The 21,995-nt window shown below is 54.7% G+C and overlaps 2 protein-coding genes and 1 non-coding gene across 23 annotated transcripts; all 3 read right to left on the reverse strand.

Annotated features, from left to right (window-relative positions):
- Nucleotides 1-1,871: 1,871 nt before the first annotated feature.
- LAT (linker for activation of T cells) lies at nt 1,872-8,085 on the reverse strand. 14 transcript variants are annotated; one of them, XM_060122246.1, is made up of 11 exons: nt 7,246-8,085; nt 7,044-7,071; nt 6,884-6,918; nt 6,532-6,616; nt 6,334-6,398; nt 6,212-6,241; nt 6,064-6,124; nt 5,898-5,992; nt 4,207-4,269; nt 3,942-4,004; nt 1,872-3,844 (listed from the first exon to the last, which is right to left on the reverse strand). In XM_060122246.1, exons 1-11 carry the CDS (start codon nt 7,346-7,348, stop codon nt 3,777-3,779), a joined length of 696 nt encoding a protein of 231 aa, XP_059978229.1. In that variant the 5' UTR covers nt 7,349-8,085; the 3' UTR covers nt 1,872-3,776. The 14 variants fall into 14 exon arrangements, with proteins under 14 accessions (XP_059978229.1, XP_059978228.1, XP_059978227.1 ...); XM_060122245.1 differs by having other exon boundaries at nt 6,064-6,241; nt 6,532-6,610; XM_060122244.1 differs by having other exon boundaries at nt 6,064-6,241.
- Nucleotides 8,086-8,231: 146 nt separating this feature from the next.
- SPNS1 (SPNS lysolipid transporter 1, lysophospholipid) lies at nt 8,232-16,157 on the reverse strand. Of its 8 annotated transcripts, none has more exons than XM_060122227.1 (13): nt 16,069-16,157; nt 15,513-15,803; nt 15,349-15,414; nt 13,427-13,563; nt 12,125-12,276; nt 11,962-12,028; nt 11,028-11,173; nt 10,566-10,721; nt 10,090-10,279; nt 9,665-9,730; nt 9,308-9,406; nt 8,843-9,014; nt 8,232-8,569 (listed from the first exon to the last, which is right to left on the reverse strand). In XM_060122227.1, exons 2-13 carry the CDS (start codon nt 15,751-15,753, stop codon nt 8,475-8,477), a joined length of 1,587 nt encoding a protein of 528 aa, XP_059978210.1. In that variant the 5' UTR covers nt 15,754-15,803; nt 16,069-16,157; the 3' UTR covers nt 8,232-8,474. The 8 variants fall into 8 exon arrangements, with proteins under 8 accessions (XP_059978210.1, XP_059978208.1, XP_059978209.1 ...); XM_060122225.1 differs by having other exon boundaries at nt 16,052-16,137; XM_060122226.1 differs by having other exon boundaries at nt 15,513-15,819; nt 16,052-16,126.
- A 5,399-nt stretch (nt 16,158-21,556) lies between these two features.
- TRNAK-UUU (transfer RNA lysine (anticodon UUU)) lies at nt 21,557-21,628 on the reverse strand. The gene has a single exon. It is a non-coding gene; the product is annotated as a tRNA-Lys (tRNA).
- Nucleotides 21,629-21,995: the final 367 nt, after the last annotated feature.

Genomic DNA, 21,995 nt, shown 5'->3' on the forward strand with positions numbered 1-21,995 from the left:
CCCGTAGACCTCGTTGCCTTGACTCTCTGTCCCTCCTGGCTCATCCACTGGTGGAAGCAAAGCCACATTCTCTTGCTGATCCAAGAAACACCAGTGGGAAGCTGCTTCGTGCCTCAGGGCACACCCCGCCCCCAACCCACCAAGGCAAGGACCCAGAGTCACCTTGGACTTCCCCAAGCCTTGCGGCCCACGGCCAACCCATCACCACGTCCTTTGCTTCTGCCTCCAACATCCCCTTCTACCACCTCGCTCCACGGCCACCGCCACGTCTTCAGCTAGCCCACCATGTCTCCCGTGGATCTCTCTGGGAGCCGCCTCACGGATCCCACCTCAGGGCCCTTGCCTACGTTGCTCCTAAAGCCTGGAGCGCCGTGTGCAACTCACCTACTGGGCGCAGACCGACCGGCCCCTCTCAGCCTCCTGTTTACTGCCTCCTAAAGCTGCCCTACTTTTCTGCCTCCATCCACTGCCCCCTTAGGTCTTGGCCTCCCTTCTTATTACAAAACCATTCAGATTTGCAAACACTTGAGAGACACGTATCATACACCTCTGTATCCAACCCTGCTTAATACGAACAAGACATTACACATAACACGGAGGCCCTTCCTGAACTCCTTCCCAGGTATCCTCCCCCTCTGGCCCATGGTAGCCACCCTCCAGAGTTTGATATTCCTCATTCCTTTGCCTATCTTTTTTTTTCTTTTCTTTTTCTTTTTTTTGGCCGCGATTCACGGCTTGTGGGATCTTAGCTCCCTGACCAGGGATGGAACACATGGCCCATGGCAGTGAAAGCACAGAGTCGCAACCACTGGACTGACTGGGAATTCCGTCCTTTGCCTATCTTACTATCCTTGCATATATGTGTATCCCTGGACAACATGTACAGGTTTTTCATGTATTTAGGTTTATATAAATAAAACACTTGCTTTCCTTTTCTCACTTCACCTTCTGCTGGTGATATTTATCGGAGGTGACATGTTGCTCCAGTCCACTGATCTTTCTCTGCTGGTGGGTCTCCACGGTGTCACTGGACTGCAGGCCCTCCGTCCACTCTCCCAGTGACGGTGTCGGCTGTGTCCCGCTGTCAGCCATTACAGTTTGCCCTGAGCCCCCTGGACCTACCCCTTAGCCCACGTGCTGCTTTGTCCAGGTTTACACCCAGGGATATGCTAGGCAAAGGGACACACCATCTTCAGCTTGACTGATGTCGCTAGGTTATTCTCAGGGTGGTGGCACCAACATGACCTTGTTGGTAAACTGTTTCTGTCCCTCAGCCCAGGCATAAAGGTGCCTCTGCCCTTTTCTATTTCCTCCCAATAAAATGACTTGGACTTCCCTGGTGGTCCAGTGGTTAGGACTCCGCGCTTCCACTGCAGGGGGCGTGGGTTCGATCCCTGGTTGGGGAACTAAGATCCCACATGCCACACATCGGCCAAAAAAAACCAAAAAAAAAGACCATGCCACCTGTTGATGTCCAGCTTGTCCAAACACTTCCCCAGACCTCCCTCCCCCACTTCTCCAACAGGCCTCTCACAACCTCCCCGCCTGGTGCAGCGGCTCCTAATACAACACCCAGAGCAAGGGTGCTGGCAGCAATGACTCTGGACGCCAACAGGCCCAGATCTCAGCCCAGATTTGCCACTGAAAATCACTTTTCCTCTCTGAGCCTGTGTTTCCTCACCTGCAAAATGGAGATACGCACAGTAACTGACAACAGGGGCGTGACAATGATGAAATAAGCACGGAAATGTGGCAGGCGCTATATAGAGGAGCTGTTGCTATTACCTTTGGAGGCCAGAGGACACCAACAACTTTGCATCCCGCTCAGGACTACTCTAGTTGTATGTGACAGAAACCCCAAATCAAGCTGGTTGAAGAAAACTGGTCATTTATTGGCCCAAGTAACCAGAGTCTGAGGGGATATCTCGCTTCAGGTGTGACTAGATCCAGGCATTCTGACACCACCAGGAAGCCAGCCCTGCCCACCTCCAGGCCTTCTCTCTTCCATACTGGCTTCATTCTTGGGATGCTCTCCAGGTGGGGGCTCCAGGACCACATTCTCCCAGCTTCACAACTGCCATGAACAAAAAGCTTCTCCTGGGCTTCCCTGGTGGCGCAGTGGTTGAGAGTCTGCCTGCCGATGCAGGGGACACGGGTTCATGCCCCGGTCCGGGAAGATCCCACATGCTGTGGAGCGGCTGGGCCCGTGAGCCATGGCCGCTGAGCCTGCGCGTCCGGAGCCTGTGCTCCGCAACGGGAGAGGCCACAACAGTGAGAGGCCCGCGTACCACAAAAAAAAAAAAAAAGCTTCTCCTTCCTGACACTTCCTGCTCATGTCCAGCGCTGGGCCTCACTCTGGCCAGGTTGTCACACGCCCGCACGGGGGCCAGTCCCAACGACCAGGGTATCCACCAGACCCTCGTACTCAGAGTGGGGGGTCTTGGAGCAGCAGCAGTAGAACCACTTGGGAGCTCGTTAGGAATGCAGAGTCTCAGGCTACATCCCAGATGGACTGAATCAGAATCTGCATTTTCGCAAAACCCCCAGGTAAGTCATCTCTAAGTCAAGTCTGAAGAGGACTGTGCTGCCCGTTAACTTTTTCAGTTGCTTAGACAATTTTGAAAGTTCTGTTTTATTAAGGACCACAAAAAGTAAGAATTAAGAAAGCCATTTGAGGGACTTCCCTGGTGGCACTGTGGTTAAAAATCTGCCTGCCAATGCAGGGGACACAAGTTCAAGCCCTGGTCTGGGAGGATCCCACATGCCACGGAGCAACCGGGCCTGTGCGCCACAACTACTGAGCCTGCGCTCTAGAGCCCATGCTCCGCAATGAGAAGCCACCGCAGTGAGTAACCCGTGCTCTCTGCAACTAGAGAAAGCCCGTGCGCAGCAACAAAGACTCAATGCAGCCAAAAACTAATTAATTTTTTTTAAAAAAGCAAGCCCTTTGAGGTCATCAAGTCCACCCCCTTGTTTTAAAGATGGAGAAACCAGGGGCCGGTGGGGAAGGGTCTTGCTCTAGACGCCCACCCAGCGCTTCCCCATGCCCTGTTCTCCCATCACCTCGGCCGTCGTCTGCCACTTCCAAGGACTAACTCATGAGGAGATGCACCTGAGCCCCAGGAGTGCCAGCTGGGCTCAGAACTGCCTCACTCAGAAGGTGACGTGTCCCAGGCTTCGTCCAGTCACTCACACATACCTGGTCAGGACCCTCGGGAGCACAGAGGGTCTGCAAGGATGGAGACCCACACACACACACACACACACACACACACGTGCGCGCACACACACACACACTCAGGACCTCAGACACAGCCCACCCTCACCCTGACTCCGACCCACTGGGCCCCCCAAAGCTAAGAGCACTACGGACCACAGCAGCCTTTATTCTGTTACAGAGCAGGGCTGGGGCCAGGGTGGCTTGTTCTCAGGCTGCATCAGAAGGTGCAGAGTACTGGGGCCACACGGACGGGACCCCGGAGTGACAATAAGTTAGGGGGAGAGTTCTCAGGCTGTCGTCAGGTTGGAGGCGGGGCGGGATGCCGAGTGGGGGCCACAGAGCCGCTGCCGGCTGCTCAGCTCAGCACTCCCAGGCAAGGCTGGCTCCAGACCCCACGTGGCCTCCCACTGAAACACAGCGGGCCAGGGACAGAGGGAGGGGTACAGGGTCAGGAGGTCGGTGGCGGCCACAGGGGCCCCAGACTCAGAGAGGAGAGGGCGGGGAGGGCCCGCAGGCCCGGGGCAGGGCCGGGCCGGGCGGGCCTCTCACCGGGCCTTCAGTGGATCTGCAGATTCTCGTAATCTGGAGCTTCCTCACCCTCCACCTCCTGGGAACTCCGGCCGGCTGCGAGGGAAGGGGGGTTGGTCTTCAGCTGACAGGCCATCCCGCTCTCCTCCAAGGCAGCTCCCCCAGCGTCTGCCCTACCTCCCCCGACACACACCAGGCTCGGTCCTCGCCACGGGCGGCAGCTCCTGGGACACGTTCACGTACTCCCGGCTCCCATCTGTGGGGACAGGTCAGAAGGAGGGACGGCCATACCGAAAGGGAGGCAGGCCACACTGAGGGTGAGAGAGGAGGAGGACACCCAGGCAGAGGGTGAGGAAGCCAGAGAGGGGGCGGTGGGCACCCTCAAGGCCGGAATGAGAGTGAGGATGGGGTGGGGGGGGTGCAAGAGTGAGGAGGGAAGGCAGACCCCAGCCACTCACCCAGAGACGCATCCGCGCTCTCCTCACTCTCAGGGACATTCACGTAATCTTCCCCCGACTCCACTGCAGGAAAAGCATTGGCGCCCACGCACTGTTACCCAGACCCCCCGAGGCAGACACCCAGAGGCTCCCAACCGCAGCCCCCAAAGACTTTTGACATAACCAGCCCGAGACTCCTACACACAGACCCCCAGAGACCATCCCCACTGTCAGCCCCAGAGGGAGGCAGGGAGGGCGGTCCAGACCTGCCACGCGGGTGGCGATGGAGAGAAGTAGGACGACTTGACCAGAATTGATTAGGGGAAACGGAATTGTGGGAGGAGGGACAGCAGGCCCCAGCGTGTCCCCCAGGCCAGGGAGCAGGGACGGGGAGCGGCTCAGGGTGGTGGGGCTGGGCGACACGTGTGCGGAAGGAAACAACACGCGGGGCTGGGCCGAGTCAGAGGCGCCATCAGCCCCGTTGGCCCCTCCTCCTCAGCCAGGCCTGCCCTGACCCCCCTCTCCTGTCCTTGTCCCTTCCTAGCGCTTAGCGCCATTGACGACATCTTATTCTTTCATGTGTTGACTTATTTCTCCCTGAGGATGTGGACAAGGCAGGCTTCGGAGTCAGACTGCCCAGGTTCAAGTCCAGCTCCAGCATTAACTAACTGTGCAACCTCAGGCAAGCTACCTAACCGCTCTGGGCCTCAGTTTTCTCATCTGTAAAATAGGGTGAGGAACGGTACCCACCACACAGGGGTGTTGTGAAAACGGTGAATTAAAATAAGGCCTGTCATACCGTCAGTGCCGCCAAGTTTCTGTTAAATAAACAAATCGTTGTACAGATGGGACAAGTGTGGGGCAGGAGGGGAAGGGACAGGCTCAAAAGCCCCTGGGAATTGTGACGTTTAATATTAATAAGTTAATACACATAAAACTCTTAGTAGGGCATGTAGTAGGCCTTCAATAATGTTAGTTGTTTTAATCACAACTCTGCCTCATTAGATGTGATTATATCAGGGGCACCCAGTAAATATGATGGATGACTGAATGAGTGAATGAATGAATGAAAATAAGCACTTGGACAGATGGTCTGGGGCTCAAGAGAGAGGCCGTGAGTTGAGAATCAGGATGGCACATGAAGCCAGGGTGTGGAAGTCAAGACCCAGAGCAAGTATAGAGAGGAAGGAGAGGAATGGAACACTGAAGATCACAAGACACTTAGAAAAGCCTCGAACAGGCAGGATGGAACCAAAACGAAGAGAGAAAGGCAGCCCAAAGGAAACTGAAACAACACAGAAAGCAGAAGAAAACTTCCCAAAGAAACTCCCAAAAACACGACCTATAACCTACTTCTCCTTAGAGATTTACGAGATGATACTGCCTTTGTGAGACAAGATAGGAGGCTATGAAAAAGGAACATTCAGAGATGAAGAAAGGGCTTTTGGACAAGAAAGATGAAAGCATAGACTCAAAAGAAGAATAAAGTCAAGGAAATCTTGCAGACAATAAAAGCAAAAGACAAGGAGGGAAGAGAAGAGAAAAGGTAAGGAAATCAGACGATCGGAGCCGGAAGTGCCCCTATCTGAAGGACAGAAGTGCTAGAAAGAGAGAAGAGAGAAAATGGAGGGGGAGCAAACATCCAGGAGGAGAGGGAAGAGCCGAGGGGCCGCAGCACAGAGGGGCGGGGAGTGGTCAGAAGGCCGACTCACTGGAGAAGGCGCTATCTCGGAGGCCAGGGTTGCTGGACGCAGGAGCTGGTGGGACGGCGGCGCCAGTGGCCGGGACGTTGTCAGGAAGCACGACCCTGAGGGGAGCCAAGGAGCGGGTGAGCAAGGAGCCCCGGCCTCAGCTCCCACCTCCCGCCTGGCCACTCACAAGTAGCCCTCGGGATAGTCTTCCTCATCCTCATCTTCGTCCGCATCCTCACAGACTGCCTCTGGGGTGGGTAACGACACAGGGTCAGCGGAGCCCAGGACAGGCCCCAGCCTCCTCCCAACCAGGGCCGCCGGGGCCCCTGACGCACCCTCGTTCTCATAGCTGGCCACACTGTTGGCTGCAGAGAGAGCAGGAGAGGGAGACTGAGCTAGCTCACAGGGGCCTGTCCTCTGCCTGGCCCCAGCCCCACGGGCCCGGCTCCACGCTTACCACCATCTGAGTCCTGCTGGGAAGACGGCATGCGGGGGGAGCCTCCGGGGGCCTGTGGGGATCTCCTGGGAATCAAAGGTCAGAGGGCAGGCTGGGGTGGGGCTCTGGGGCAAGAGGGATTGCAACAGGGAAAGAGGCCCCCAATCCAAGCAGGTGAGGGGGTAAAAAGGGGGATTTGGAGGGGAAGCGGCCACTTACGGGATACGGAGCAGGTCTGGCTGGCTCTGGAGCAGGTAGGTCACAGGCGGGTAGGAAGTGGCTGGTGGCCAGGAGGCGGCTGTGGCTGAGAACACAGGACCAAGCTGAAGGAATGACTCCAAAGCTCACGCCCCTACCCTGGACAAGGCCTCGAAGGGCAGACTAACCCACGACACCCCTGTGCCCTGGACAGGCCTGGTGGGGGGGGCACCCATCTCCCTCCCCACCCCCAGCTCAGGTCAAGGCCATGTGGGCAGCCACAGGGGGAAACTGAACAAAGGCACACACTCTCCCACCCACGCCAGGAGATGCTCCCCCCGCGTCCAAGGAAGGTGACCCTCCATGTACTCACGAGGCGGTTTGATCACGATGCTACTTGGGGTCAAACTAGCAGGAGAGACACAGTTTGGGTAAACAGCTGGGAGAGGCCCCAGACCCCATCTCAGTCCCCTGGGGCCCAGCCCTGCACGGGGTATTGAGGGAGACACCCAGGGCGGACGGGGCAGACTCACCCATCGGAGGCAGCAGTGTCATATGAGCCTGGGGAAGAGAGGGCCCGTGAGGCAGGAAAAGGGGGTGACGAGGGCAGAGGGTGATGGAGTACGGGGCTCTCAGCGACTCGAAAGTTAAAGAGGGACAAAGGAGTTGGGGCGTGGGGTGAGGATCCCTGTCGGTGTGTCTGAGCACCCAGACACCCCACCAGTACCCACTCACCTGGCAGCTCTCGGCAACGCACACACAATGCCATCAGCAGCACAGCCAAGAGAGGCAGCAGCAGGAGGCCCAGCACAAAGAGGACCAGGCTGCCTGCCTCCATCTGCAGGGGAGAGCGTGGACCGGGCCTAGCTGCTCGCCGCACACCCCTTGGGGACAGAGCAGCAGCAGGGCAAGGGCCAGGCCACAAAGGGTACAGGGGCTGAGCGGGCACGAGGCTGGGAGCCTGGTGGGGGGCAGCTGCGCCCTCCTCGGGGGCTCCCTGGGTCTCCTCCCCTCAGCGGGCGTCAGCGCAGGCTCTGGAAGACCCTTGAACCCAGGGCGGTGAGGCCCTGACCTGGAGTCTGGCGCCAGCCACCCCTACACAGACCCTGTGCCCCAGCCCTACCTGCCCCTGGACTCTGCGCCTGCCTCTCCTCAGTGCCTGCCTGCCTGTGGCAGGAAGCTGTGGTGAGCGCCGGGTGAGGGCAGGAAATCATCAGGGCTCAGCTGGCTGCACCCTCCCCCTTCCCACCCCCACCCAGCCAGTGGGGAGGGGGAGGAGGCGGCCTCAGGAGCCGGCCTGGGCCCTCAGGAAGGGTCTGCTGGTCCCCGGGACAAGGGGCAACTCAGACCAGTGGGAGGAGGAAAAGATACTTGCAGGCCAGCCAGCTGCTGTGCCCTCCACAGCGCGGCTCAAGGAGGCGGCAGGGAGGGAGGCCCTGACACCAGGAATTCTGAGGGGCCCAGGGCGTGCCCACCCCACCTCACCCTGGCCGGCCTGCCAAGAAGGGCGGGCTCTCGGGGAGACACGGGCGTAAGCGACTCCCGGTCACACCGAGCCAGCTCACTCCGCCCCCTCATTCACTGGCCCAGAAGGGCAGGGATTTGCCCAAGGGCCCGCAGGAGTGACCCAACAGCCCCTGGGAACCTGGGACTAGAGAGGGGGCGTCCCCTGCAATCCAGGGGTCACTAGCACCCAGAGAGACTCCAGCAGGCACTTGGGGTCTGGCTACAAACTTTATTCAGTTACAAATAGCACCGAGCCCCTGGGGCTGCTCCAGTGGCGGGGGATCCCCCTCCCGGACCCCCAGAATCCCCTCTTGGCCACCTGTGTAGTGTGTAGGAGCTGGAACACGGCCCAAGGCCCCTCCTAGAAAATGGGCCAGCCGAGGATTTGGGCCCGGGCACCTCCTGGGGTGGGCCCAGGGCCAGCTGTGGTAGATGTGCAGGTAGCAAGCGGCGACCCCTCAGATGAGCACACTGGACACGGGGACCCGGGTGGAGCGTCCTCTCTGGGGCACCACGATGCGGTCATCAGCCGGCCCGGCCTCACGCAACAGACCTGTCGGAGAGGGATCAGAGCCAGGGCTGGATGGACAGACAGACACAGGGCCAGGGAGGGGACAAACAGGCACTAGCAAACGGATGGGGCAGCAGAGCCACACAGTGGGGCATCAGCTCGTGGGACAGGGAGACCCGAGGCCGAGGGAGGGGAGGGCTGTGGACTGAGGGCTGCCAGGGACATGGGGCTGGGTGGGTGGATGGATGGACAAGCAGGCAGCATCATGAAGTTAGGCAAGGAGCTGTGGACGGACAGTGGGGAGGCCCGACCGACCCTGCACGTGCAGCTGGGCCCGCCGGCGGTCGCCCTCAATGAAGATGGCAGCGCCCAGGAAGGCCGCGCCGCCCAGCGCCCCCATGAAGGCGCAGAGCATGAGTGAGAACTGCAGGGCCCGGAACTCAGACAAGAAGGAGGGGGGCCAGCCCTGGCGGAGGCGGTCGGAGATCTGCAGGTAGACAGGGAAAGAAAAGTCAGGAGAACGGAGAGGAAGCCCCTGAACTCCAGGAGAATGAAGAAGACTTAGGCCTGGACCGTACCGGTAGAAATCTGACAAGACAAAATCGTGCCCACCCAGCTGAGCCTCCGAGGTGAAGGGTGCCTGGCACAGGGGACTCGGATGCCTCACTAGGGTGAGACCCTCTAATCTGGCCTGTGCTCAGGCCACTGGCCGCCAGCCGGTACTGGGAATGTGGGGTCCCCCGAGCCCCATCCCAGGCCCAGCCAAGGGACCGTGCTCACCAAGCCAATCAGGTAGGGGCTCCCAGCGTCACCCAACAGGTGGGACAGCACGATCTGAAAGGCTTCAGCAGTGGAGCGGCGTGTGGGGATCACCACATACTGGGAGGAAAGAGGGGCAGGAGACAGGGCCAAGGCTCAGCCTAGGCTGAGGTCAGGTGAACCCCAGCTCAGAGGTGTGGCTGGGGTGAAGGGCAGGGCGGGCCCGGGCTACAGGCCCACCTGGGGTTGGACTCTGAAGTCAGTCCAGGGCTGGGTTTTGAAGAAGGGGTGAAGGTCACAGTTCAAGGCAAGTGAGGTCCCCTGCCCCAACTCCCTGCTCCCATCACCCTCTGGGGTAACCCTGGGCCACCTACTCACCAGCAGAATGTCAGCCACAATGGCCCAGTTCATGGACAGCAGTGTCTCTCCAATAAAAATGAAAATCTGGGGGATGGGAGGTAGGCAGTGAAGGAGGGGGAACAGGGTGGGGCGTTGGTCTCATCACAAGAAGAGCAAACACATGGAGGGTTCACTAGGTACCAGGCCCACCTATTAACTCATTTAACCCTCACAACACCCCTAGGAGACAGTTGCTACTTTTATTCCCACTTTACAGAAGATGAAACTGAGCACAGAGAGGTTAAGTCACTTGCCCAATGTCACACAGCTAAGAACGGCCAGAGCTGAGATTCAAACCCAGGCATTCCCACTCCAGAGTTGGCTCTGACCCTAGTCCTGCCCCAGTGCACCATTCCTCCAACCTGGACCCAGAACACCCCCTTAGACACCTGCTGGCTACTCACATAGGTGGCCACGATGCTACCACGGGCACAGGCGAGGGACAGGAAGAGGAAGGGTGAAGAGCCCAGGAGGCCAGCAGCACAAACCAGCGGGTCAGCCCGGGGGTTGGAGCGGCGGAGTCGGCGGCTGATCTCCACGCCCAGGCCCACACCCAGGACCCCAGTGAGGCAGGTGATGAGCCCAAAGATGAGGCTGGGGGGAAGGAGAGGGGCAAGGGGGCTAGCCTCACCCCCATGGCCCAGAGAGAACGATCGTCCATCCCGGCCACCCTCACAACCCAGGTCTATCCAGGCACAGCACCCCATGGTTCACAAGAGGAAGGCACCTATTCCCAGACTAGGAAACTGAGACTCTGGGAGAGGAAGTAGCTTGTGGAGTCAGGATTCACACTCTCCTTGCCTGAGTCTGAATCACAGACTTTCTCCACTTCATCCCCTGCCACCTGTAGGGCTACCCAGACCAGACCCCATCTGGGTACCTGTCAGAGGAAGAGCAGGAGTCTCCAGGAAGGCAGGGGGGGGTCTCCCCCAAGACCACACGGGAACGCAGCAAGAAAGCAGGAGCCCAAAGTGCCAGGGAGCCCGTGACAAAGGCCACAGCAGTGAAACCAAGGGAAGACAGGATGAAACTAGGACTGCAGACAATTAGGAGGGAGAAAGTTAGACTCCACTGAGGTATCGGTGTCAGAGACCTCTCTTCTCCCTCTCTGGCTTATTTTAATAGACAGGGCACTGAGTCTGGAGGCTGTACTGGCCTCCAGGATCTGGGCCTGTAATTCAAGCAGTTGCCATAAGGGGGCAGTGGCGACAGAATTCCTGGCCTTAGGGTAGGGCCAGCTGACAGAAAGCAGAACAAAGACCACACCCATGTAAATCTCAAACTAGACCTCAGGGCCTCCCTGGGGGCCTCAGATGTTGGGTTAGGATGGAACTGAACTCACTTTCTTGCCAGAGCCCTCAGATCTTCCCACCACGAGGTGGGGTTCAGGGGTGGTGAGTGTGAGTGGCGCTCCACAGCTCCCCTTGGTGGCTCCCGTACTACCAGGAACAGCAGCACAACAGCCAGCACTCCTAGACCTGGTGTCACCTGGGGAAAGAGTGGGCTTCAAGAAAGGCACAGACGGGGAGACACTCAACCCTGGGGGCTGAGAGAAAGTGAGGGTGTATAAAAGCAACTCAGGCCCCAAGACCTCAAACACCCAGCGAGTGCCTGCTCAAGGAAGCTGAACCTGTGGTTGAGGGGAGGGGGTGACTGCCGCTAGGAAGTGTTTCTGTTTCTGCAAGCCTAACTGCTCCCTCTTTAGCAACAGCACCCTAATTTTCTTTTGGGAAACCACTCCCCCCATTTCTCTCAACCCATGTGGTTCAAATAGGGTGGGGCTTGTAACCCAGACTTTGCCAAGCGTAAGGTTAAGCCTCCCAGGCCTCAGTGATTGAGTCAGTGCCAGCATGTGACCCGCGTTCATCTAATCGGACGCCGCCCAGGACTACTGCTCAAGGGCCCAGGGCGCTGAAGCTTCTAAACAGGAAGATAAACACGTGGAGCTTTCACTTGCTTGAGAAGGAAGATAACAGAGGAGAGTAGAGCTGAGAAAAGGATGATCAAATTCCTGTGACACTGCGGGAGTCCTGCATCCAGCTTTACCTGAAGCTCACCCTGGGACTTTCCATTATGAGAGCCAATACAGTCCCATTTGGGAGTTTACAGTCGTACAATGGGCTTCTATCACCTGCAATCACGAGTTTTACCTAGCACGTGGCCTCACCGTGAGGGCAGCTAGGCTGCCTGTAGGCTTGGCAGAGTGAGCACTGCCTTCAAAAGGGGCAGTCAGTGAGTGCACTGCTAACGTTTCCCCAGGCCGTGACACGACTCACCCGCAGAGCCCAGTGCCAGTCCCCGGCCACATCCTTCACTTTGGAGCCTGCAATGTAACCCAGACCACTGTGGGAAGGGGGTGGGGGAGGAGAAGAGACGGCCGGTCAGTCCCGTTCCAGGCAAGGCCCTTCTGCCTCCCCACCAGGCCCGAGGTCCACTCACCTGCCCACAGGGATGGCAAAGTAGAACACGCTGAGCATCCGACTCCGCTGGTCTGCCACGAAGAGGTCAGCGATGAGGGTGGGCGCGATGGTGGAGTAACTGGCCTCCCCGACCCCCACCAGGCCCCGGGTCAGGAGGAGCAGCCAGAATCGCTGGGGAACGAGATATGGGGCAGGTGGCACCCCGCTCTGCAGCCAGCCTCCCAGCCTCCCTCACCAGCCAGCTCTGGAGAGGTGGCAGGGATGGCAGGAGAGGCCTGAGTTTTAGAATCAAACCAAACTGAGCTTGAATCGTGGCTCCACTACTTACTAGCTGTGACTCTGAGAAAACAACTTAACCTCTCTGAGCCTCAGTTTCCTTATCTGCAAAAGGGGGATAATAACAACTTGTTCCCATACCTATTGTGAGAACTGGACAACAAAAGGTCTGTTCGTTACCTTGCACCCAGTAGGTACGAAATAAATCTTTATTTCTATCTTGTCCAAACCACCCAAGACACCCCAACAGTGAATAGTGATCTTAGGCGGGGATTTATTTGTCTACCAGAGACACCAAAGCTAGTAACAAGGCACAATCACCCAAGGAGAGTGTGTAGTGTCCAGGGCTGAGGAGACAGAGTCCCAGGTCAGAAAGTGAGAACAGACAGAGGTGATTTCAAAGGAGCAAAGAAGCAACAGCCAGGGAGGCAGGACGGAAACCAGAAGAGGGGGTCACAGAAGTTAGAAGAGAGTTTTCGGAAGGAAGAAGTAGGTCAACAGAGCCAGAGGCTCCCAGGAGATCCAGCGAGAACAGGACTAGGAAGTAGGAGCTACAGCTAGCAACTGACAGGGCACTGCTGACTTTGGCAACGGAGGGACGGGGGCAGGTTAGCCAGCAGTGCTCAAGCGGGGAGTGGGAGGAGAGGAAGTGCAGGCAAAATGAGAGCCTCGCCCCAGCTGCTCCTTCACCCAGACTGGAGCTCCCCTCTGTGGAAGTCTGACTAGGAAGAGGAAGACGGACAGAGGGCAGTCCTGGTAAGGTCTTTCCTGTGATAGAGAAATGTGTGTGTTTAGGTGTGCAGTGGAAGGAGGGGATGATGGACAGAAGAAGGTTCTGGAAGAAAAGGGGAGAGGATGGGGTGGGCAGATAACTCAGGCAAACAGGGAACAGAAGACGGCATGGACCAAGGGAACGGCACAAGTTCCCCGGGCCCAGTCTGCAATGACTCCAAAGAGCAGCAGCAAAGACTGATGGGGGAGTCAGGGTTGGGGGGAGGAGAGGGCGGGGGGGAGGGCAGAAGCAGGAGCCAGTGTGGGACCTCACCTCTCTGGGGATGAAGGACGACCCCAGTGTCACCAGGGACCAGAAGGCAATGCCCCCGCACATGAGGTACTTCCGATTGTACCTGTCACCCAGGTAGCCAAACACAGGTGCCAACACCATGTAACTGGAGATGAACACTGGGGGGAAGCAGAGAGTCACAGCCCAGCCCCAGGACCCCTAGCCCACCCCCAAACCAGCTCAGGGAGGGTGAAGGGGGGCAGGAATAACTCCCAACCCTGAAACTATCAGAGCTTCCTGCAAGCGGGAGTGGGGGGAGGTAGTAGTTGTCCAGCTCCACCTCCAATGCTCTTCAAATCTTCCATCGTAGAATGGATGGCCCAGCTGACTCATGCCTTCCTCCTACCCTGGTCTGCAATGCACTTATCTGATCTAGCCTCTCCCTACCCCTCCAACTTCATGCTTATCCACTTTCCCTCTCTGTACCCCAATGGCCCAACTGCCAAGTTCAATACCACCTTAAGGCTTTGGGCACCTGCTGTCCTCTCTGGAATTGTCTCTCCTCTCCCCTGAGCTCCACAACCTTGGCTCCTTCACCCTCAGCTCAGAAACCTTCCCAACCACCACATATCCAGTCTCTCTCTATCACAGCTACTCTGTCTTCTTTTACATAACAGTTATTTCTATAGAAAATTATCTCATTATTAGTTTAGGTTTTCAGGGACTGTTGCCCCCCTCATGCACAGCAAAATGTTGGCTCCAGGAAGACAGGACTGTATTGGCCATGACTGTGTCTCCATCACTTAACACACTGCCGAGCACAAAACAGGTGCTCAACAAACATGTGTTGAATGAAAACGTGAAGAAGTTGCCGAGAAAGACCTGGGTTTTTTTTTGTTCTTTTTTTTTTTTGCTGAGCCACGGGGCATGTGGGATCTTAGTTACAGGACCAGGGATTGAACCCCCGCCCCCTGCATTGGGAGCACAGAGTCTTAATCACTGGACTGCCAGGGAAGTCCCAGACCTATTTCTTCTCTAACTCAACAACTCTTTAGAGATTTGCAGACCTGGACCTATGATCCCATTCTCATTCCATTAAACTTTGGCTTAAATAACTCCAGTTCCTTGGTGGCCTGGAGTGGAGCAAAGAACACTGCAAGACCTGGTTTCAAACTCCTCTTCTGCCTCGAACTTGTTGTGTGACCCTAGGCAAGTCTTAACTCCTCTCCAAGCCTCAGTTTCTTTATAAAAATGTAGATGATACTACCTACTTTCTCTATAAAACAAGAATAATAACTCCTTGGCTGATAAAGGATTAGAAGACAATGGGGGTAAAACGTCTTGCGAAATTCTTTGGATGTTATCAGTACTTCCTCCAGGGCCTGGCACATGGTAGGTGCTCAGAAATGAAGGAAGGAGGGAAGGAAGGAGGGAAGGAAGGACAATAGGACTTGGCCTTGGCTTTGCCTTTCCCATAAATCCCAAAGTTCTGAACAAGTAAAACTCACCTCCTCCCCTTCTAGACACCCTCTTCTGCCATTATTTACTGGGTGCCTACCATTTTCCAATACTGTACTATGCACTTCACAGACATTATCTCATTTAATCCTCACATCAGCCCTATGAGGTGAGCCGGGGTTATTACTATTTCCAGCTCACATACAAGGAAAGTGAGGCTTAGAGAGGTTGAGGGCCTTGCCTACCATCACATTAAGTGAAAAGCTGGTATATAAACCCAGGTCTGTCTTAACTGTTATACAAAACTGACTCCCTCTTTAAATCTCTTTAAATGTGGTGTCCTAATCGAACAGGACAGCCTCAGGGCAGAGCCATGGCCATCTCCTCCCCTAGCTCAGCCACCAGACCTCCCAAAAATAAGGCCCCAGGCACGCCAGCGTGTGGTCCCAACTGGGGTAGAAACAGAAAGAAGAGGTGCGGTGTGCCCAGGAGGGGCCTCCACTCACCCGTCTGGATAAGGCCAGAGCTACTGTCTCCGATGTCGAAAAACTGCTCAATGTCCGGAAGGACGCCTGGGAAGGAGAAGACTCAGGATGGGCTGGCCGAGGCAGCCCCACCTTCGGGACCCCGCTCCCATCCCCCTTTCTAACTTGCTCCCAGAAGTCAGTACCAGCCACGGTGAAGCGGTCCATGTAGTTCAGGAGGTTGATGTAGCACAGCACGGCCACTATGAGAGCCGAACGGCCCGAAGACAAGCCCGTGATGCGCTGCAGTCCCTCCCGGTCTGGGACTTCGGGATCCTCGGACTTCGGGTTCCCCGTGGACCCAGGCAACCCCGGGGTGCCGGGCGCAGGCCCGTCGTCCGTGTCATCCGCCTGGCTGAGGAAGGGCGCGGTGTCGGACCCGGACATGGTCCCGGGGGCCGCGCCCGCCCGCGCTACGGTCCCACCGACGATCCCACCTGCGAGGGGAGGAGGCTGGAGAAAGGAGGATGGAGGGAACCCAGGCGAGGGAAGTGCGCTCGGACACCGAGAGGAGCTTGCCCCGAAGCACAGATCACGGGGGATGGAACCCGGGCTCTATCATGCGTCCCCGCCGCGGTAGACACACCGCGCGGAGGGACGAGTGGAACTCCGGTGAGATCAGAGACAGGAACGGGTCGAGGAGAGTCCGATCCCCCGCCCCCTCCCGGTTGAGGTCACCCCTCACCCCGGGTAGGAGCCCACCGCATTCGCGGTTGGTCAGCCCCAGCGCCGAACCACCGCCACCGCCATGTTGTCTAAGAGCCGGTCATGTGACACTGGAGCAGGGGCGGGGGCGGTGGACGCCACTGCGGGCCGGCCCCTGACGCGACTACGGAGGCCGCGCGCGCCCCCGCGGTTTTGCCGACGTTCCCGCGTCACGTGACTGTGGCAGGTCGCCACGGTCCTCGGCTGCGTTCCCGCCTTGACAGCCGACCTAAAGGTGTCTGGGTGAGCTGTTACAGTCTCTCCCACTCTGAATCTCGCCTTCCTTATCTGCGACGCTGCTTGGCAGACTTCTTACTGAACGAGATCAAACGAGATAATGGAATCTTAAAAGATTCTGGAAATACAGTAGTACTGTAAATATCTCTAAACGTGCCAACAGACATTTGTGTTTTTAAAATTTTATTTATATGTATTTTTTGGCTGTGTTGGGTCTTCGTTGCTGCGCGCAGGCTTTCTCTAGTTGCAGCGAGCGGGGGCCCCTGTTCATTGCGGTGCGCGAGCTTCTCATTGCAGTGGCTTCTCTTGTTCAGGAGCACTGGCTCAGTAGCTGTGGCTCGCAGGCTCTAGAACGCAGGCTCAGTAGCTGTGGCGCACGGGCTTAGTTGCTCCATGGCATGTGGGATCCTCCCAGACCAGGGATCAAACCTGTGTGCCCTGCATTGGCAGGCAGATTCTTAACCACTGCGCCATCAGGGAAGTCCCAACAGACAGTTCTTACTCTCTTCCCCACGGTGTGCGGTTGGGGCTTCATACGTGCTCAGTAAGTGTTGGATGAATGAATGAATGGTGAATAGTGGCCCCCGTCCCTACCCTTCGGATTCCCCAATCCAGCTGAGCTTTCCCTGCAGACGTTTAAGAAAGTGTCCCCAGACCCCACCGGCCGCGTCTGGAGCCAGTTTTTCCTCACCTCCAACTTGCGCCCTCTGATGGTCTCACTTGGAACAGCCAGGGGCTAAGGAGACTCCTAGCCATGGACGGGGCTCGACCACAGAGCCCTGGCACCAAAACAGCTTTGTTCCTGAGTGCCTCGCCGCCCCAATCGCCAAGCTACAGCTAATAAACATACACTCTAAGTAAAGTTAGTGTAGTTCTATGCAAAGGCAGCTTCAAGACCCCTCTTCCAACCAGACCTCTTAAGTCCCCCTGCCGAAATTCTAGAGTCTCATGTTCTTGGGACCCCCGCAAGAGGCCTTATCAGAAACTCTTGAGTCACTGTCCTGCTTGGCGTTGCCCCAGGAGTACTTCACGTTTCAGAACCTTAAGCCTGGTCTCCCTTTAGGGTCTAAAGGAAAGAGATGGAGAGGAATTTCAGATTGTAGTCACTGAATTTCCTCAGTACTATTGAGCAGCTACTATATGCCTGACATTGTGCTGAGTGTCAGGCAACTGCAGATTTACCTATCCTCATAGAGCTTATCTGAAGGAGCTTTTGCATGCAAAAGGTGCACCTGTGAAATGAAAAGGCAAGCCACTGATTGGAAGGAAGCATTTGCAAAGCATGTATCTGACAAACGACTTCTATCCAGATGTATAAAGAACTCTTAAAACTCAGTAAGACAAAAACACAATTTTTTAAGTGGGCAAAAGATTTGAACAGACATCTCACAAAAGAAGATATACGCATAGCACAGGGAGATCAGCTCGGTGCTTTGCGACCACCTAGAGGGGGGATGAGGAGGGTGGGAGGAAGATGCAAGAGGGAGGGGATATGGGGATATACGTATGCATATAGCTGATTCAGTTTGTTATACAGCAGAAACTAACACGACACTGTAAAGGAATTATACTCCAATAAAGATGTTAAAAAAAAGATATATGAATGGCCAACAAGTATATTGACACCATTGGTCATTATGGAAGATAGAATTAAAAACACATTAAGATACAACTATACTAGAATAGCTTAAAAAAATAAACGCACTGGGACTTCCCTGGCAGTCCGGTGGTTAAGACCCTGCACTTCCACTGCAGCGGGCATGTGTTCGATCCCTGGGTGGGAAATAAGATCCTGCATGCCGCAAGGCGTGGCCTAAATAAAGAAATAAATACCCTGATAAAGTACTGGAAATGATATGAATGTTTGTGGGAATGCAAAGAGTACAGCTACTTTGAGAAACAATTAGGCAGTTTCTTTAAAAATTAAACATACAGGGCTTCCCTGGTGGCACAATGATTAAGAATCCGCCTGCCAATGCAGGGAACATGAGTTTGAGCCCTGGTCCGGGAAGATCCCACATGCTGCGGAGCAACTAAGCCCGTGCACCACAACTACTGAGCCTGCGTGCCACAACTACTGAAGCCTGTGTGCCTAGAGCCCATGCTCCACAACAAGAGAAGCCACTGCAATGAGAAGCCTGTGCACAGCAACGAAGAGTAGCCCCCGCTCGCCACAACTAGAGAAAGCCCGCACACAGCAACGAAGACCCAACGCAGCCAAAAATAAATAAATTTAATAAATTTAAAAAAAAATTAAACATACACTTCCCATATGACCCAGCAACTCCACTACTAGGTATCTATCAACAAAAAATGAAAACATATCCAAACAAAAGCCTGTATGTGAATGTCCATAGAAGCATTATTCATCATAGCCAAAAAATTTGAAAAAAACCCATGTATCCATCGACAGGTGAATAGTATATTCATACAGTGGAACACTGCTCAATGATACATACAGTATGGGTAAATCTCATAAACACTGTGCTAAGTGAGAGACCCCAGACACAAAAGACTGCATACTGTATTATTCCATTCATATAAAATACAGAAAAGGCAAAACTAATGTGACAGAAAGCAGATTAGTGGTTGCCTGGGGCCAGGGGGAGGAGGAGGTACAAAGAGGCACCAGGAAACGTCTGCAGGACTGTGGACATTTACTAAAACTCATTGAACTGTAGACTTAAAATGAGTGAATGCTGAGGCATGTAAATTAAATTCCATTAAGCTAAAAAAAAATTAAAAATCTGTAGTCCAAACACAGTACCTCTGGACATTAATGAAAATAAAACTTTCTGGTTATAAAGACAAATATTTTGATGCTAATTGGTTTTGGCAAATGGGAAAAATATTTGGTCCTTCCCCAAGTATAGGTGACATTTATTTATTTATTTATTTATTTATTTATTTATTTATGGCCACACCTGCATGTCATGCAGGATCTTAGTTCCCCCACCAGGGATCGAACCTGTGCCCCCTGCAGTGAAAGTGCTGAGTCCTAACCACTGGACCACCAGGGAATTCCCCCAGGTGGCTTTTTTTTTTTTTTTTTGGCTGAGTCAGGTCTTAGTTGTGGTCCACGGGATCTTTATTGAGGCATGCAGGATCTTTTCGTTATGGCACGCAGTCTGGGTTTCTCTCTAGTTGTGGCGCTCGGGCTTCTCTCTAGTTGTGGCGTGCGGGTTTTCTCTCTTTCACCCATGCGCGTAGGTTCCAGGGCACATGGGCTCTGTAGTTTGTGGCATGTGGGCTCTCCCCGTTGAGGCACGCAAGCTCAATAGTTGTGGTGCGAGGACCTAGTTGCACCACGGCATATGGGATCTTAGTTCCCTGACCAGGGATCGTACCAGCGTTCCCCTGCATTGAAAGGCGGATTCTTTACCACTGGACCACCAGGGAAGTCCCCCCCACCCCACCCCCTGCCCAAGGTGCCTTTTAATTTTATGGATTTCTCGATTAAAATTCCTTTAAGTTCAGATAAATAAATATGTCTGTACAGTTCTCTTGGTTTCAACTGGAGCCCAACTTTTGCTCTATTAGCTTTGGAAATTGTGGTTTGTGAAATATAAGTACGTGTAGAATTTCTTGGAAAAAAAAGTTCATCCATGACAAGTGCCACAAAAAAGTCTGGCATATGGGTATTATAAGGACCTGATAGCAGGGGCATTTGACCTGGTCAGGGAGGTTTGAGAGCCTCTCTGAAGAAATGGTCCCTGAGCTCTGCAAACAAAAGAAAAGCAAAGAGCATTTTGCTCAACATCCAAGTCTACAAAGATTAACCTGCTGCAGCAGCTGACCAACAGCGCACTCGGTGCTTCAGATGCAGAGATTAAGCAGATAACGGGATGAAGCACTCTGCTCCAGACGGAGGAAATTAAGGAGAACAGGATGCTTGTGCTCTGGATAAACAGGCTTTTAGGTAGCTAATATGCATTTCAGGAAGAATTTTAACGAACCCAGCTTCTTGCATCTTCCCATACATAGAAAAGCACTATAATCATTAACTTGAGAAAACTGCTCTTTGTGACCGGCAGTAATCTTTTACCAAAATGTATATCGATTGCTTGTACTCCCTGACCAAAATATTTACATGTAAACTGGTCTCACCCCCTACCTCTTTGGAGCAGTTTTTCAGAGCTATCTGAGAGGCTGTCTCCCAGGCTATAGTCCCCAGTAAGTCCCTGAATAAAACCTCAGATGTGGGGGAGGGGTGGTCATTGACTTTCCAGGAGGGAAAGAAGAGCAGTCCAAGCAGCAGAAAGCATGTGCAAAGGTCCTGCCACAGAAGGCAGCCTAATGAACACCAGGGTCTGAAAGCAGTGCAGTGTGGAGAGCAGTGAGAGAGGGAGGCTGGCTGGGGAGCGGGCGGGGAGCGGGCAGGGAGCAGTCTTCAACAGGCCCACCTGGTTTTCCATCTGGCTCTGCATTCCGTGGCTGTGTGGTCTGGGACAGGTTAATTCATCTTAGCTTGTTTCTCTTCTGTAAAATGGGAATAATAACACCTGCCTCCCAGGATTGCTCTGAGGATGAATGAGATTAGGAAAAGTGCCAAGCTGTGGCACCAGATCAGGGCTCCTTAAAGTTTTTTTTTTTTTTTTTTTGCGGTACGCGGGCCTCTCACTGCTGTGGCCTCTCCCGTTGCGGAGCACAGGCTCCGGACGCGCAGGCTCAGAGGCCATGGCTCACGGGCCCAGCCGCTCCGCGGCATTGTGGGATCTTCCCAGACCGGGGTACAAACCAGTGTCCCCTGCATCGGCAGGTGGACTGTCAACCACTGTGCCACCAGGGAAGCCCTCCTTAAAGTTTTGAATGTTTCTAATCAGGGGAGTTTTAGAAAGATTCCCTGACGAGTGATCAATCTCTTTGATCAAAAGGATGAATAATCAGTCTCATCATCGAAGAAATGCAAATCCTTTTACAATGAGTAGTCTTTCCCGTATCTTCCCCAGATTAAGCACTGGGGAAGAAAAGAGGAAACTGGAACCTTCTAGCACTTGCTAATGGATTTATAAAGAGGTCCAGTTACTTGTACTCAAGAGAAAATGGGTAGGTGCACATCCAGTGATCTGTGATTCCATTCCTGGATATAAACCTGAGAAAAATCCCACTCGGGGTCACCACAATATTGCCTGTGATAGCAACATACTGGGGGCCTAGAACGGGGTTTGGTTACAAGTGACAGAAATCCTCCAATAGCAGTGATTTTTTTTTTTTTTTTTTTTTGGCCACACAGCTTGCAGGATCTTAGTTCCCTGGCTAGGTTTTGAACCCGGGCCCCAGCAGTAAAAGTGCCAAGTCCTAACCACTGGACCACCAGGGAATTACCACCCGATAGCAGTGATTTAAACAAGACAGGAAGTTCCCCTTCTCACCAAAGCCCAGAGGTCAGTAGTGCAGGGCTGGTAAGACGCTGCATGGAAGCTCAGACCCGGGCGCCTTCTCTCCTTGTCCTGCCCTGCATGGCTTCCTTCCCCAAGGTCACCTTGTGTCAGTAGGGATGCTCCACTTCCAGTGAGCAGCAGGAAGAAAGCCAAAGAGAGGGGCACACACTGCCCGCTTAGGGACGTGTCCTGGAAGTCGCACACCTTCCTCTGAATTGGCATTTGGCCACACTTGGCTACAGTGGAGGCTGGCAAGCACTGTCTTCATTCTGAATTCTCTGTGCTTTGCTAAAAACCGGGGGTTCT

This window comes from Lagenorhynchus albirostris, chromosome 15 (assembly GCF_949774975.1).
Source record: "Lagenorhynchus albirostris chromosome 15, mLagAlb1.1, whole genome shotgun sequence".
Classification (NCBI taxonomy): Eukaryota; Metazoa; Chordata; class Mammalia; order Artiodactyla; family Delphinidae; genus Lagenorhynchus; species Lagenorhynchus albirostris.

What these genes read in the sequence shown, in the direction of transcription:
- SPNS1 (XM_060122225.1), bottom strand. Translation starts at nt 16,073, where the DNA reads ATGCGGTGGGCTCCTACCCGGG. An exon ending in GGACCGCTTCACCGTGGCTG is followed by an intron (nt 15,415 to 15,512) that starts GTACTGACTTCT and finishes TCTCCTTCCCAG; the next exon opens with GCGTCCTTCCGGACATTGAG. An exon ending in GGCCCAGCTGCACGTGCAGG is followed by an intron (nt 8,570 to 8,842) that starts GTCGGTCGGGCC and finishes CCTCTCCGACAG; the next exon opens with GTCTGTTGCGTGAGGCCGGG.
- LAT (XM_060122235.1), bottom strand. Translation starts at nt 7,348, where the DNA reads ATGGAGGCAGGCAGCCTGGTCCTCTTTGTGCTGGGCCTCCTGCTGCTG. An exon ending in CATCGTGATCAAACCGCCTC is followed by an intron (nt 6,617 to 6,883) that starts GTGAGTACATGG and finishes CTGTGTTCTCAG; the next exon opens with CCACAGCCGCCTCCTGGCCA. An exon ending in GAGCGCGGATGCGTCTCTGG is followed by an intron (nt 4,005 to 4,206) that starts GTGAGTGGCTGG and finishes CTGTCCCCACAG; the next exon opens with ATGGGAGCCGGGAGTACGTG.